Below are 13,742 nucleotides of genomic sequence, written 5' to 3'. Positions count from 1 at the left end.
AATGCTATATACCCATCGCCTACTACCCCCCCTCCATGTGCTATCACCAAGCATACGTCCCGCCTGCCTCCTCGCCATACACAAACTTCCCAGCATCGGCATCCCTCCTCCCCTCCGCTATCTCCAACAGCTCCGTGCACTCGTCTCCGGACCTTTGGCTACACCCGCCTGCATCTTCGACTCTCGCTCGCCAGCAAGGTCCTGGGCACACCGCAAACACCTTCACTCCCTTATCGCCATACTCCCATGCGTCGCATACCGCGACCATGTTCAGCGCTGCCTCGGACACACGGTAGGCTTTGTAGTCTGCCGTGTATGCGAAGTCATTGGGATCGGTGCGGCGCTGGACCGAGCCGAGGGATGAAGAGACGTAGATGATGCGTGGTGGTGATTTGTCATTTGTCAATGACGGTCGCAGTAAGAGGGGTGCAAATGTTTTTGTGACCATCGCCGGCGAGGTCGCGTTTGTTTCCAGCGCGTCGCGGAGAGTGCTGCGGGTAAACTCGGTTGGGCAGATTCCGGCGTTGTTGACTAGCACATTGAGCCGCTGCTGTTTGTTGTCCTGGCGCAGGCTCGCCACGGACTCGACAGCGGCTGCGATCGAGCCGTCGGATGTGATGTCTAGCTGCACCAGAGAGAGCCTGCTGGACGAATGTGTCGAGGATATGATGGACTCTACGGCAATCTGACCTCTGTATAGGGATCGGCTGGCCATGATGACGTGATAGTTGGGCTGTGAGATAAAGAGCTGGCATGCTGCGAGGCCAATGCCATTATTGCCGCCGGTCACCAGGACTGTGGTTTTTGAGTCGGTAGTCATGCTGGTGGGTGGGTGAAAATTGTGTGAATTTGATGATAGATTGGGTGACAGGTCAAAAGCGCTGGATCGTGCGAAGCCTTATAGTCTGATGGCAATGGTCGTCGTAGGCCTCGAGGTATACACAAAATATCACAGCGATCATAGCCATCAGTCGTATGCACAAGGTAGCTTGGACCCCAAAAAGGTTAACCTTGACTCCAAGCGTCGTACTATGGCTCAGTGTCAATATGCACCAAAGATCTCGCCCGCTATAGTCCGTCCATTGTCGGGATCTCCGATCACAATTCGAGCATTTCTTATATTCATCAGATGCCCGACCCCCGGTTTAAATTAGTCGTTATGGCTACACCGAGCTCTCGATGGTCCCGCTAGGCCACGTTAGTGTTGAGTTTTCATCGACAGCTGTATTGTCTTCCTGAATTGGAACAGACTCATCCCGGTCGCCGTGGTTGAGGGTATCCGGCCGACCCAGGAGCCTGACTCGGAGGGCCTCCAAAGCGAATGCCCATCGCCGGATTCCACGTCCCTCCTACGACATCGCCAGAGACAATCGGAGTGCCCGCCTTCGCGACTGCTGGCGTGGATGGAGGATGAGTTGGCTTTGGAGCAGGAATGGGGTCCTGCCCACCCAGCCCATTGCTGGCAGCATTGCATTCCTTATGCTGCTGTCTCGCTCGTTCGCTGCGCAGCTCTCGCCGTGTCTCTTCAAGTTTTAGCCTTCCAACTTCGCCACTGATTAGCTCGGATTCCATCTCGCTCTTTTCGACGCGTCTGCTTGCGACTTGCTTCTGACACTGGTCCCGGAAACGGTGGACATGGCTCGCGAGGTCGTTGTAGAAGCGCCGGCCAGTATCGAGATTGTTGATGATTTCTTTGTACTTGAGGTACGCGGTTTCAAGCTCTTGCAAGGCTCTTTCGCGAGCCTTGACGGGTCCAGAGGTTGATGTGGACTCAGCTTGCCGTGCTGCGAGGAACTTGCTGTTCGCATCCTCGAGTTCAGCGATCAGCCCGTCTTGCTCTTCTTGCTCGGAGGTCAGGCTTTCTCGCTCCTTCGCATACTCCCCCAGACGACGCTCAAAGAGGCTCTCAAATTGCACGTGAGAGATAGGCTGCATGGGATACTCACGCTCTAGACGTGAGGCTTCCTTCAGAAGGGCCGAGCTAATGTCGTCGTTGGCTGCTTTCGACCTCAATGCTTCAATCTTCCGCTTCCTCCGATGCTCAAGCCTAGTAAGTTCGTTGATTGCTGCTCGCAGAGTGGCCGCAGCATTTTCGATTTCTGGTGTCAGCGTCACATTGCGCGATGAAGGGATATGCGCTTCGATATCGCGATTAGACCCTGTCATTATGCGGAATATATGCTCATTATCTCGGATCTTGCTTTGTACCAGGCTGTCGGAAGAGGCGGCAGAATTGAGGTAGTTTTGCAGCTCCACAGATGATTGGTAGACCTTGGCAAGCGCTACCTTGGAGGGCGGCCGTCGCCAGCGCTCAGTCCCGAAACGCTCTCGAGCTCGGTCATCTTCCTCTCGTTCGCTGTCAAGTAAGGCTAGCCCTTCCTGGTAAATGGCGAGATCATTGGTCTTGATACGTGATGTGTCGTCGATTGACCCTTTCAACCGATTAAGCGCATCCTGCTGACGAAGTTCCTCAGCTTTCGATAGCAGCGATGAGGGGAGTCCCAGTGGCTTCTCCAGAGCTTGAAGAGCGCCGGGCAAATTCAGAGATTGTAATTTGTCTCGTATTTGGGCGGTCAAGGTGTCGATGTCAGCAATGATCGATTGATTGACCAGTCTGTCGCGGCGATCTGCATATATCGAGGCCGCTTCGTGTACGGCATAAGGGACCAGCTGTTCGAACAATGGACTTCCGAACGGTTGATTTGGTCCAAGCAGGGAGATGGCATCCGATACCTCTTTCGGAGTCTTGGATGAGACCATGCTGGCTCTGTCGATCAGGCTGAGTTCTGACTTCGAAGGAACAGGGAGCAGGTAGATAACATCGTTATCCTTTTCGGCCCGCTTCAGCTCCTCGGCCACTCTCGTCTTGAGACCTTGCAAATCTGCCATGACAGTTTTGTTGATCCATCGCTGCTGAGTGAGAGCCTCGTCGACGCACTTGATGCTGTCACGAAGTCGAGCGACCTCCTCACCATACTTTCTCTTCTCCAAGCAGTCCCTAGAAGCGCGATACTGAGCAGCGGCTGCAAAGTGGTGGTGCTTAGCTCTGAAGTGGTGGATCCATTCTGCCGAGACAGCTTCCGACTTGACCGCTGCATCGTCTGCGGCCGAGTAGAGATCAGAAACCTTTGCAGCAAGCCTTGCGATCGTGCCGTCTCTCATTGAGTCCTTGACGGCCTTTTGCCAGAATGCCTCTTGAGCCTGCGCGAGACACAGATATTCCAGACTTTCGAGTGTGTTTGCTTCCATATCCTCAGGCAATGTACCAATCAGCTCGGGAATCACCTCCTTGCGCAGGTACGCCAGGGTACCTGCTGCCGCCATGCCATAGCCGGCTGCTTGCTTCAATCCTTCTGGGGTTGTTCGGTTAAGGGCAAAGGCTAGCTGGGTGTAGAGGGCGGCAAGGTTAAAGAGCACGTTGGCCAGCTCATATCTTAGGCTGTTCTGGAGTACTGCTTTGGTAGTGTTGTAGCCTATCGAAGGATACCACGGAAATTCCACACCAATCTCGACCGGAAACTTGCCAGAGATGTACTGCAATTGCGCAATATAGCGCTGCAGTTTGGCGAGGCCAGATACATGTGGTTCAAGGACGTTGATCGCGCTGTCTCGCAACTGATCTATCGCTCGGAGTTGATCATTGAAAGTGGAGGGTGACTGCTCATAGTGCTTTGCGATGTACGACTTGATGGCTGAGGACAGATCGACCGCGTGACTCTTATGGAAGGGAATTTCGAGTATGTTCCTGCCATTGTCAGCTACATCATCAGCGGGCACAGTGCAAACCCACGCAGCCATTGCCAGGCCTAGCCGCTGTGCGACAGGCTGTGCCCCGCTGCTGTTGAAACTGCCGTTGTGGAAGGCAGGCAGAAGTGCTTGTGGGATACTGATTTGACGACAGTACAAGTCTTGCTTTAATCATCAGGCTCTTCTCCTTATGGATCTCTGCTGCACGACACGAAGCGATGCTGAGGCGCGTTTGGAAGTTGGTTGGACTTTTCGTGAAGTCCAAGGCAGCACTTATTACGTCACCGTCAACCGGCGCTCAAAATAGATCCGCTCTCGTACTTGTCCCCTACCAACATGGCCAGGCACCTCGGAAACATAGCTTCGGGAGCGAGATGTGAAACGAGCAAGACTTGAGAAAGAAGTTGTGTCATTTGAGATGCATCGGTTTGCTAGACTGCACGTGATACCTTCAAGTTGGGCAGGCGTCTATCACTGCTTGAATTCGCCCTTCAGGTGGTAATCCTCGTAGTCATAATAGGCTTGAAATTCCGCGTAACACGTCTCATAGTCGCTCTCCATCTTGAAGTTGTACTCGGCCTCCTCATCTGTGATGAGAACCTTCTTCAGCCCATTCGCCGCAGCAGCTTCTGCCAATAGTTGATTTTCACAGGCTTTTTCCATCGATAGAAACAGGAACGCGGCCTCGTCAACGGTCTGTCCCACAGTCAACAGACCGTGGTTGCGAAGTAGAGCGCCCTTGCCGTCGCCAAGCGCGTCAGCTATCCGCTCGCCTTCCTCCTCGGCCAGAACAACCCCTCCATATTGATTGTAACACGCATGTGCATTGTAGAACTTGCAAGTATCCTGCGTCAACATCTCCAACGGCTTGCCGAAAACTGACCAAGCTTTGCCGTACTTGGTATGCGCATGGCAGACTGAATGAGCATCTGCTCTACGTCGATGGATGGGCGCATGGATCAGGAAGCCAGCCGCGTTCGGAGGCTTGCTGCGATTGCCTCCCACTACCTTTCCGTCATCCAGGTTCACAAGCACCATGTCTGAAGCGCAAAGCAGACCAAAGTGCTTTCCTAGGGGGTTCAACCAGATGCAGTTGGTCCATTCTGGATCTCTGACCGAGATATGGCCTGAGATGCCGAGCACGTAGCCTTCGCGCGACCAGTGCCTGAAGGCAGCGGCCATGTGCTCTAATTGCCATTGCCTCTTCTCGGCGAACGAGGGAAATGTCGGGATGCCAGGCAAAGTGATGTCGCCATGCGAGATTGCTGCGAGAGGTCTCACATCTTGCATACCATGGACGTGCGCCTTTTCCTTCTTGGGCAGGACTGATTTAGAGCCGACGGTGGATGGCAGTAAGTCTGCGACTGCGGTGGGTGCCATTGTGTCGATAGCGGTGGTGTACTTGAGTTGTCAAGGAAGCAGGGAGCCAGCAACACGAAATGGAGAAACATGTAGCAGCTTCAAGTCGGTTATCGTTATTAGTTTCCTCGCCTCCCATAGGCGTTGGCATTTAAGGGTTACAGTAGTCCTAAGGTGAGTGGCCAGTTTTTCCCCAGAGGAGAGTTCCGGGCCGGTCGACGCGCAATTCCGCAAACATCCCCACGCCTCAAGTCCCTCCACGACGTGCCAAGGCATCTGTCTTTGATGCATACTAGGAACTTGTGCTGAGGGCCTCCTGCTTCTGCGGCCTTTGGGTCGCAAGGCTCGGCCGTGATCAGCGGCTTGAGTGGCAGATAAGATGAGTCTGACGAGAATGCCACGGGACCTGGACCATGGAGGCGCCCGAGTTCGTGATGGATGCAGTTCCAGCGGTCCCTTTCGACGAGCGCGTATAGATGATGCTTACGCAATTGCTGCTGCTAGGCGATTCTGGTAGCTCCGTGTGGATAACGGTACATCACCGCCTTGGAGCCAGACCGGGCGCGTCGCCAATTCTCTCATCCCGTTCGGTCTTGAACAAAATCTGGCACCAAAACTCCTTCTTGTCCTCGTCCCACCACTCCCAAAAGCTGTCGCCCCTCCGATCCACCTCTCGACTTTGTAGCTTGAAACCGCATGTTTCGTAAGGCTCGGCGGCAATGAGCAGGTACTGGTAATTCTTGTCCGGTGGATCCTCGATCTTTTGTTCATATGCACTCATAAACCTGATCTTTGGCACGACATCTTGACCGATCTCTGGGTACAGCAATTGGAACAGAAGGCCGACCTGCCTCGTCAGATTATCTCTAACCTTTGTGATCTTGTAACCGGGCCGTCCAATCTTGACCACATTTTTCCTGATCTGCACACCACTCATGCCCATCATCATTGCGCCATCTTTGCTCGCCTCTCGCGCTTCCCGTGCTGCTCGTCGTGCTAGATTCGTCTGATGTTTCCGACCTTGTGTATGGGCCAGGTATGAGCCATCGTTCTGGTGAACTGTGAGGCATAGTCGACACTCGAAACTGCCAACATGATTCTTGAAGAAGTATGGGTCTTTGTCTAGGTCGATGGTCTCGAGAGCGAGTTTTCGTAGGCGTTCTCGGCGGTCAGCATTCGTTGCAGACCCCGAGGCCACACCACCACCGCCAAATTTGGACCCGGCACGATTTTGGTAGTCCATCTTGGGCAGATGCGACTAGTCGCGAAGAAGAACCAGGCGCGTGAACAGGGCCAGATCTCGTCTCGATGCGCAGAAGAGCGGGCGTCTTATGAATTTGATGTGTTGAAAGGCTCAGACAAGAGAGAAAAAGTCATCGATGACCACCATTACAAAAGTGTTGCCTTAGACGAGGCTGAGGCGGAGCCTTACGACAATGCTTTATGGCGGCAGCATCATAGAGACTCGACTTGTGCTATACATGTGCTCTTCACCCCACTCAAACCATAGTTCCGAAGCGCGGTAGTGGTACCGTAGACTCCTGTGGCTACGGAGAGTCCCTCAGCCAGAATGTCTGAGGGAGCAGAGTCGTTCTACACATCCACAACACCAGGTAATCCAACGTCACCGACAGGGCCACCTCCCCCACCTCCGCCAAAACCTCATGGACACATCGCTTCCAACGATCCTTCACGGACCGGCACGCCATTATCGTATGCGCAAGAGCAGCAGCGACCTGCACCGCAATTGCCGACTCAGTCTGCACTTCAACAGCAGCAGCCACAGTACACTGCATCGCCCGGGCTCGGCAGCCCACCTCCGCCCCCACTCCCGCCAAACCCGTCCTCCTTTTCCAAACCCGGAGACGCACCTCATCCTGCACACGCACCACAGCAGTCTGCTAGCTATGCCAGCGGCTTACCACAAAGCCAGCAGATTCCTCCTCCACATCCTTCGGAGCGCTGGCTACCTGAGCAACCTCCCTTGGCAACATACTCTATCCCCGATCTGACTGATTTACTGAATCAACCACCTCTCCTGCACGCGCTGTCGCAATCTCATCCGTCGTATGAGTCTGCGATACAGCCACTGAATACTCTGCTTGCTCAAAACCTCGCACTGGCCAAAGAACTGTCGCAACTCGAGTCACAGCTCCGTGCCGAGCGTGACAAGACCGCACAGCTGATGCTAAACCACACGTCACTACAGCAGCAATGGCGCCGGAAACAATCAGAAATGGACAATGCGCTAAGTCCGTGGCAACCTCGGGCCATGTACCAACGCCTGGTGGCTAGTACAGGAGAGCAAGAAGCACTGCTAAGAGCCATTCACGAATCCTTCCTTGAGGGCCATGGTGATGGTTCTGCAACTAGCGTCGATGGCAAAGCGAGCGACAGAGAAGTCGCAGAATGGATCAGGAGGATCAAGGAAGGCACCACTACGCTCGAGCGCCGAAGAGAGTTGAAGAATCGATGGGACGAAGGCCGGGTCGGTGGCTTCAGATGACGAACCAGCGGAGTGCGCTACTAACGTAACACGACGATCCTACACTTACGATACAATCAGGGGCTGAGCTTGGGCACCACGTCTACAAGCACGACACAAGAACGCGACAAGCCTGATTGCAAGCCGATGACACAAATCCCACGGCAACTCTGGCCTTGCGACGTCAGGCTACGAATGTCGGTGGTGAGATGTGAGTGGCTTACGTTAAGCTGAAGAAGCAAACGATAATGGGAAGAGACGTGAACTTGGCTCCTGTGTCTGAATCAACCGCCCCTTATTGCTGCATGTCTGCCTCGACTCGACATCCTTTGCAGCAGATCATTACGGGTTGCTATCTTGTTCTGTGACAACGGTCCACACACAAAGACTATGTCCTACTTCGGTGACATTCGACGCCAAATGAGAACGTTGTTGCCCGAATCTGGTCGCTCTCGCATTTGGCCGACTACTGCTCGAGTGCGCCCGATTAGATGGTTACGACATCGAAGGTGACTACAAGATACCGAGGGCACGTCCCGACTACAGAGAACACGTATGCACTCTTACGTTGCTGCCACCTGAATTGTTGAGATTCGTGCAGAAATTCATCAACTTGCAGGACGTCGCATAAGTGCCAAGGACTCAATAGGTCGAACCAGACTTGTTCAAACTGTAGCACGCAGAGACCTTCCGAACTTGGACGTGGAACGAGTGTGAGGGTAGAGTGCTGACAGACTTTGTGTTTAGCTTTCCACACGGTTCATGCCGCTCAACGTGGTGTGCCATACTCTGGTTTGGCACCGGGAACGGCGCATCGAAATTCGGAATTCATCCGTTGGAGCGCTTTCACATCTTGAAGAGGAATCTGCGAGCGTTCGATACGCGCGAGTTGACGAAGCATTTCCAATGCTACAAGATCCTTGGTACATCCGAACCTGAGCTGCTGTGCTGGAATTCGATCTGGTATCAGCACTCGATCTGGCAGCGGGCCTGTGATGCCTGATCGCAACGCGCCATGATAATCGCCCATAATTTCGGACGTGGGCCGGTCGATCTGTGGGTGCCAGGAAAACGTCTAGAACCGATCTTCGCCGTTGGGTTTCCACGCGCTTCGGAATGACAGTATCCTCTGAGGTCGGGTATACTGGCCCACCGTTTGCGGGCACCGCCTTGCAGCAGCTGCGGCTTTTTCAGCGGTATAGAATATTCTACCCTGCCCGCGCCAATTGTTCTTCGGAGGGTTGGCGGTTCCCAACTGCTCGGTTGCCCGAAAACCATGGTCTGCCATTTGCGATTCGTCCACGCGACAACCACCGAGTGGCTTGCTGAGCAGGACCCTGATCGTACCGAGGCCAACACTATGCGCTGTTCATTAGAGTCTGACCGTTGAGCACTGGCAGATTCGTGGCTTTGCCTTTGTGCCTAGAAATCAAGAATACTTAGTGAAAGGCAGAAAAGTCTACAGAAGCTCCGATTTGCTGGCATCCTTGTGAGCATACACCGGATACGCACACTCGGCATAGCAAGCTAGCGACGTGCACTAGCGCTGAATCCATAGTTTGCGCAAACCGTAGCTATGATGAATGCTACGCTCTATAGAACACAGACTACATGGGAAACACTCGCCAGAGTCACCATAGGGCGTTAACAATCCCATCGAGGTGTCATTTAGCCGAGGACCGGACGTCATTGGCTTTTATCGATTTGCGACTGGGTAATCCTTACATTGGGCCGGCGCAATAACTATGCGGAAGGCCATGATAGATTATACTGTTGCGGTTGTCGCCGAACAGGACACACCATAGACCTTTCAGTGGCAATGTGTCGCTCAAAGCGAATCCTTGGATCCTGTCAGCGTCGCAGTGACCACGAATACACCTTAACAACAGCCGTCTGAAAATCTAGGTGGGAGAAGAAATCCCATCGAAGTGAGTGGGGAATGCGCTCGGCCGATGATTCGCCATGCCCAACAGGTTCTGCTCTACTCTACCATTACCTGAATTGGGTTGTTTCAACCAGAGATGGACACGTTACTCGAGCCATCCGAGGACAGGTGCTACTTTTTGCGCTGGCATGTGTCCTAACGCTTGCGCAGTGACAACGACGTGGCACAAATAATGGGCCAAGTCAAGTGCACAGACATCAATGATCAGCCTGACACGTGGAAGATAACAGGCGAGAATCCCGGCACTTTTATCGCGGTACCTGAATCTATACCGAACGCGTCTAGTAAAACGGCCGGAAGGAATATTTTCTGTGTGCGGCGTTCTCGGGGCGAAAAAGCGGCAAACCAATCGCTCTGCGATGGTGCCTGGAAGCTTTGCCGCTGGCACCTTCGCCATGTGTGTGGGTTCACGCGACGCCTGCATTAGTCCAGGCACCGGAACGCCGCCTTTCAACTTTGTCCGGTTGCGCTCGGGTTCTCATTCGTGGATTGAGCCCCCCATGTAATGTCTCGCCCCCTCCCTCCTGGTTGTGTTGGATCGGAAGTCGAGAAGACTGCCGCGTCCAGTCGTGGTTTCATCAACAAGCTGGTCCGCTTCAAGAGGGGAATCCGTTGATGCACGCAAGGATTGCCCTTCACCCATCTTGATTCCAGTCAACCAAGTTTCCACTATGGCCAGCGCTACTGCACGCCAGAAAAAATTGTTTTCTTCGTCCAGACTTTGGTGGCAGAAGGGTAAGCATACAGATCGGTGTCTCGGGGTGGGCACTGGGCAGAGTTTTGCGTGTTGGGGAGAGTGGTCGCGTGCAAGACCATTGTGTATACATATCTCCCCTTTCCGGCCCCGTGGCTTTTGCTTTCTCTCACACTTCAATTGTCAATCATTCTCTCTTTGAGCAGGTCTCTCTATCAGCATCATTCCTTTGCTGTTCAGACGTCCATTGCCCACTACGACCTTCGTCGATCAACCAAAACAACCACTCCTTCATTTGCCAAGTCTGTCGACTACCAAACACAACCATAACATGTCTTTCTCCAAGATGACTGGCGCAGCCGTGCTGCTTGCCCTCGCTCCCTCTGTCATGGCCATGGGTTCCGCTACCGTCATCAACAACTGCGGATATCCCATCTTCTATGCCCCTGTCGGCCAGAACACCTCGCCCGGCATGTCGCAGATGCAGGGTAGCTACTCCCAGCAGTACAGCCAGCCTGGCAATGGTTACTCCATCAAGCTCTCTCCTTCGTCAAGCGGTCAAGTCACCCAGTTTGAGTTCACCCTGGGCTCGGACGGCAAGATTAACTACGACCTGTCCAACATCGACGGCAACCCATTCGCTGCCGGCGGTATGAGAGTTGAGCCTTCCATGGCCGGCGACTCCAGCAACCCTAGCTGCCAGGTCATCGACTGCCCAGCTGGCGCTTCAACTTGCACCGCTGCCTACAACCAGCCCGATGATGTGCGCACCCACGTCTGCAGCGACCAGGCCGACCTCGTCCTGACAATGTGCCCCGGCGGTAGCGGTTCCAGCACACCTACCACCTCGGAGCCTGCTAGCTCGTCCCCTGCCAGCTCCCCAGCACCATCATACGGTGGCTCATGGAACGGTCCCCCTGCCAAGCGCGCTGAGCACGGTCACCAGCGCATCCACTCTCGGGCTTTCCGAGTTTAAGCAAAGACATGTTTATGACTACAAGACGATTCCGTCTGCCTTCTCTCGTCAGCGCAGCTAGATCTGCCGCGACATGATTCCTTCCAACAGAAAGTTCCATTCTGCATCCACTCCAGTCATTCATTGAGAGATCTTCACGAGTCGACACGTGGACATTCTCATCATTCCTGAGAGGGTGCGTCCCACTGAAGCCTTGAAGGCTTCGTGCTTTTTGCACAATTACAATCATTCATTTTATCATTCGATTCCATATGGTCCAATGATAAATTTACAGTCTCAACGACATTCCCATCGGAACTTTCTTGTTGGCGGGGAAAAGGAGAGTCAGATGGAATCCGCTTTGCTGGACAAACTTTCAATTTTTGAAACCACATCTCCACCGCAATCACGCGTGGAATGGACCACACACAATGTCAACACTGTTGGACATTACAATCTTACGATGATGACGACTACTCAACGACGACCCAGGACAATCTTGCACTGGCGCTCTCCGCGTTGTCAATTTTCTTTTACGTACTTGATGACTGTTTGGGCACAGGCCTTTGAGCCTCAATCGACACGTCCGCCACGAGCAACCCGTCCGGAAGGGCCTCGTCGGCGCGTGTGCAGATGGTCTGGGGAAGAGCTTTACGAACTATAGATACTTTACTGGGGAAGGATGTTTGGATGTGAATGATCTTCGCTTCTATACATACATGATGCCGATCCGCGTGTCCTCGCAGGAGGACTGGGGAGGCTGACTTATTCTGATAGATGTTCTTTCATTTCAAAATCAATCAGACCATGAAATTTCTACTGTTCTTTCCCTCTTCCATGCCTTCATCATATCTTACTATGCGCAGTGCAGTCGCACGCCGTCTGAATAGGCGCCTTCCTTCTCGTGCTTGCTTCTGCGAGCCTAAATCCTTCGTCTCTGTCACCTCGGACAGTGCTTCCTCAGTCGCATCATCCTTCGTTGTATCCTAAGCAATGCGGACATCATTCTCTCGGGCATGAACGGCGTCGCCTACAGGACAATTCCGAGTCACGCCAGGACGCTTCATCGTACCAGAGGATCGCTGCTTCTCTTTCCTGTTCCTGACACACTCCTACCTCCTCGAGCGAGGTGACAGCTTGCGTTGACAGACTGTCAGTGTTACTACCTTACATGACAAATGACACATGACAGAGAACGTTGCATAACCGACCCCCTCGACCACCTCATCGACCGACCTGATCCGCAACACGTTTACTCAGTATCCATTGCGAACCCCCAGACCACGACGCGTCGCAAACAAACAATTCCACTCGCAGGGGACGACAGATTGTCGTGACGCGTCCATATCAGAACTTAGGCACATTTCCGACCAACCAGCCTGACCAGCACTTACCTGACACGCCGTTGACGAGACAAGGAAACGTCAAAAAGAGGGCGGCTTCTCGGGCCTCCTGACCCCTGCCTCTGGAACTCGGTTCAGAAAATCTTCACGAGGTTGAGTTTGCCAACTTGCCCAGACCAGTCTTAGCCCGGCGCCCCCAGCTTAGCGAGAAGGCTAAGCATGCCGAGGATTGAACGTCTTTTTTCCAGGGATCTTCCATTGACCGGCGAACAGGCGTAGATCACATACCGGCTGTCGGATTTCGAGGCAAATATGGTCTTTCCCAACAATGAGAGGGAATATGCACTACGAGATGACTACTGCATGCTGCACGATGTACCGGGTTATTGCGCGAAATTCTGCTTTGGACTGGAACAGCAGTTCCGGGACAAGAAAGAGTTCAATGATCAGGAATCATGAACGATGGGACAGCCACAGCATTGCACTCGCCTCAATTTGCTTCCCGGTGTGCCTGATGCCGCCCGTACCTGTGGCTTTCGCGTGGGCGGCCCAACTTCCTGTTCCTGAACCTTCGCATACCGGCGCACCCACCCACACTTTCCTTTTGACTCGCGAAAGAAAACCGTCGTAAGTTCTCTGTGCAGCTTTCATCACGAACACTCGAGTCTCCCAGCCGCCAGAATTTTGCCATTCGCTGCGCGATTTCGTTCGCACTTTGATGCAACGCAAGGTGGATGATTCTGCAGCCGACGGACGTTCGTCCAGATCGCCGATCCTCGTGATGGGCATGAAGCAGAGCCAAGTCGATACAGCAGGACTGTTGTGAGCGGAAACTGCCTCTGCAGTCAGGGAGCGGCTGTTTTCGCAGTCACCCTTGCCTGACTCAAGCGCCGAGTGCTGGTCAGAGCGATGCGGGATGTGTTCGGCCATCTCGAGTGCCCTTTCCAAGAAATCCTTGTTCGGGTTCAACACAGCTTATGTTGTACATCGATCGCACTTGGCTCGTTGGTTGGCAGAACTTCACGACACGTCACGTCTGCTGATCTTGGCATCAGACAGACGATCAACGCTGCATCTCTCAGTCAGGACGCCAACGACGGGCCGGCTGACATGAGTTCCGTGAGGCTCGTCGATCACAGGGCAAGCTACGAAGGTACAGTGCGTTGATAGTGCCAAGACCATCTGCAGTGTCTGCTATTGCAGTATGCTGTGCA

General features: G+C 53.6%; 6 protein-coding genes across 6 annotated transcripts; 2 read left to right on the top strand and 4 right to left on the bottom strand.

Moving 5' to 3' along the window:
- Window positions 1-43: 43 nt before the first annotated feature.
- Window positions 44-820, bottom strand: AB675_6354 (3-keto-steroid; the record flags this gene model as incomplete). The annotated part of the gene is made up of 1 exon (XM_018146638.1): window positions 44-820. The coding sequence occupies one exon, from the start codon at window positions 818-820 to the stop codon at window positions 44-46; it is 777 nt and encodes a 258-aa protein (XP_018003996.1).
- Window positions 821-1,251: 431 nt separating this feature from the next.
- Window positions 1,252-3,798, bottom strand: AB675_6353 (pH-response regulator protein palA/RIM20; the record flags this gene model as incomplete). Its single annotated transcript, XM_018146637.1, has 1 exon — window positions 1,252-3,798. One exon carries the CDS (start codon window positions 3,796-3,798, stop codon window positions 1,252-1,254), a length of 2,547 nt encoding a protein of 848 aa, XP_018004052.1.
- A 420-nt stretch (window positions 3,799-4,218) lies between these two features.
- Window positions 4,219-5,127, bottom strand: AB675_6352 (uncharacterized protein; the record flags this gene model as incomplete). The annotated part of the gene is made up of 1 exon (XM_018146636.1): window positions 4,219-5,127. One exon carries the CDS (start codon window positions 5,125-5,127, stop codon window positions 4,219-4,221), a length of 909 nt encoding a protein of 302 aa, XP_018003951.1.
- A 517-nt stretch (window positions 5,128-5,644) lies between these two features.
- Window positions 5,645-6,349, bottom strand: AB675_6351 (Splicing factor 3A subunit 2; the record flags this gene model as incomplete). The annotated part of the gene is made up of 1 exon (XM_018146635.1): window positions 5,645-6,349. One exon carries the CDS (start codon window positions 6,347-6,349, stop codon window positions 5,645-5,647), a length of 705 nt encoding a protein of 234 aa, XP_018003660.1.
- Window positions 6,350-6,676: 327 nt separating this feature from the next.
- On the top strand, window positions 6,677-7,612 carry AB675_6350 (uncharacterized protein; the record flags this gene model as incomplete). Its single annotated transcript, XM_018146634.1, has 1 exon — window positions 6,677-7,612. One exon carries the CDS (start codon window positions 6,677-6,679, stop codon window positions 7,610-7,612), a length of 936 nt encoding a protein of 311 aa, XP_018003683.1.
- Window positions 7,613-10,576: 2,964 nt separating this feature from the next.
- On the top strand, window positions 10,577-11,206 carry AB675_6349 (uncharacterized protein; the record flags this gene model as incomplete). Its single annotated transcript, XM_018146632.1, has 1 exon — window positions 10,577-11,206. The coding sequence occupies one exon, from the start codon at window positions 10,577-10,579 to the stop codon at window positions 11,204-11,206; it is 630 nt and encodes a 209-aa protein (XP_018004147.1).
- Between the last annotated feature and the right edge of the window lie 2,536 nt (window positions 11,207-13,742).

Source organism: Cyphellophora attinorum (assembly GCF_001299255.1).
Source record: "Cyphellophora attinorum strain CBS 131958 chromosome Unknown Contig4, whole genome shotgun sequence".
NCBI classification, from domain to species: domain Eukaryota; kingdom Fungi; phylum Ascomycota; class Eurotiomycetes; order Chaetothyriales; family Cyphellophoraceae; genus Cyphellophora; species Cyphellophora attinorum.
This window is presented reverse-complemented; position numbering and strand designations above follow the sequence as displayed.